At 50.0% G+C, this 1483-nt stretch overlaps 2 protein-coding genes across 2 annotated transcripts in view; one reads left to right on the forward strand and one right to left on the reverse strand.

Moving 5' to 3' along the window:
* The window catches only part of EMH_0029470 (uncharacterized protein), a gene marked incomplete at both ends in the record, with an annotated part of 4305 nt that extends 3212 nt beyond the window's left edge, over window positions 1-1093 (reverse strand). The window contains 2 exons of the mRNA XM_013494305.1: window positions 340-518; window positions 854-1093. Of these exons, the coding sequence (XP_013349759.1) occupies window positions 340-518; window positions 854-1093 (419 nt within the window). The remainder of the gene's footprint in view (window positions 1-339; window positions 519-853) is intronic.
* Window positions 1094-1180: 87 nt separating this feature from the next.
* EMH_0029480 (uncharacterized protein) overlaps window positions 1181-1483 on the forward strand; it is a gene marked incomplete at both ends in the record, with an annotated part of 1921 nt that continues 1618 nt past the window's right edge. Inside the window, one exon of the mRNA XM_013494306.1 lies at window positions 1181-1481. Coding sequence (XP_013349760.1) covers window positions 1181-1481 — 301 coding nt within the window. The remainder of the gene's footprint in view (window positions 1482-1483) is intronic.

Below are 1483 nucleotides of genomic sequence, written 5' to 3' on the forward strand. Positions count from 1 at the left end.
TGTTGTATATGTCGCTGGTACCCCTGCAGCTGTACATGCAGCTGTCGCTCTGATTCGCTTTGCTTCTGCTGCATATCCTGAGCTCACAAACCCTAAACCCTAAACCCTAAACCCTAAACCCTAAACCCTAAACCCTAAACCCTAGAAAGTAAATGTTGAATACTATAGTGTTTAGTTTGTGTTTGTTAGATATCAAATACAAATCCCTAAACCCTAAACCCTAAACCCTAAACCCTAAACCCTAAACCCTAAACCCTAAACCCTAAACCCTAAAACCCTAGACCCTAAAACCTAAACCCTAAACCCTATACCTAAAACCCTAAACCCTAAACCCTAAACCCTAAAAGATCGGAAGAGCACACGTCTGAACTCCAGTCACCGATGTATCTCGTATGCCGTCTTCTGCTTGAAAAAGCCTGCAAGAGAAGATCTTTCTGCAGCATTTGCTCTTCTAGGATTTTTATTTGTTGTTTTAGGGTTTCATCGAAGGGGTTGCTTGTCTCCCGCGGTGTCTCCCCCTGCACACAAACCCTAAACCCTAAACCCTAAACCCTAAACCCTAGAAGAGTAAAACAGTCGTAGACTATGTGGACATGCAGCGACGAGCAGCAGCAGCAGCAAAGGCAGCAGCAGCAGCAGCAGCAGCAGCAGCAGCAGCAATAACAGAGGCAGCAGAAAAAAGAAGCAGCAGCAGTAGCAGCAACAGCGACAAGCCTGCAGCAACAGCAGCAGCAACCACAAAACAGCAGCAAAAGCAGCAGCAGAAACAGCAACAGCAGCAGCAGCAGCAGCAGCAGTAGCAGCAGCAGCAGCAGCAGCAGCAGCAGCAACAGCAGCAGCAGCAAAAACGCACGGGTTTATTGCCTGGTGTTTGAGTATCCCACATAGTATCATCGCCAGATAGATTTCTGTCTCCTTGCTGCTGCTGCTGCTGCTGCTGCTGCTGCTGCTGCAGTTTTTTCTGCTGCTGCTGCTGCTGCTGCTGCTGCTGCAGTTTAAGGAGTTGTATGGGGGGGGGCTCGTCTGGGTGGGGTAGGTCCCCTATCTTTCCTTCCCCCAGCAGCAGCAGCGTTTGCTGCTGCTTCTGCTGCATTTTATTTTTTATTGTTATTTCTTTTTTACAGCTCCAGTGACAAAGAAAACACAAAAAACAACCAGACAAACCAGCAGCAGGACGCGCATGCGGGAAGCCCCCGCCGCAGCCGCAGCGCATGCACGGGCGAGGCAAACCGTGTCTGCAGCAGCAGCAGCAGAAGCAGCAGCAGCAGCAGCAGCAGATGATGGTGGTGATGATGATGATGATGAGGGTGTAGTATATGGAGAAGAAGAAGCAGCAGCAGCAGCAGCAGCAGAAACAACAGCAGCAGGGAGGAGGAGGAGATTAGCACAGAAGGCGCAGCAGCAGATAATACAGCAGCAGCAAAGGGGGCAACAGGAGCAGCACAAGATACAACAGCACCAGCAGCAGCAGCACCAGAGAATA

Source organism: Eimeria mitis, genomic scaffold (assembly GCF_000499745.2).
Source record: "Eimeria mitis Houghton genomic scaffold, Emh_scaff1102, whole genome shotgun sequence".
Taxonomy (NCBI): Eukaryota; Apicomplexa; class Conoidasida; order Eucoccidiorida; family Eimeriidae; genus Eimeria; species Eimeria mitis.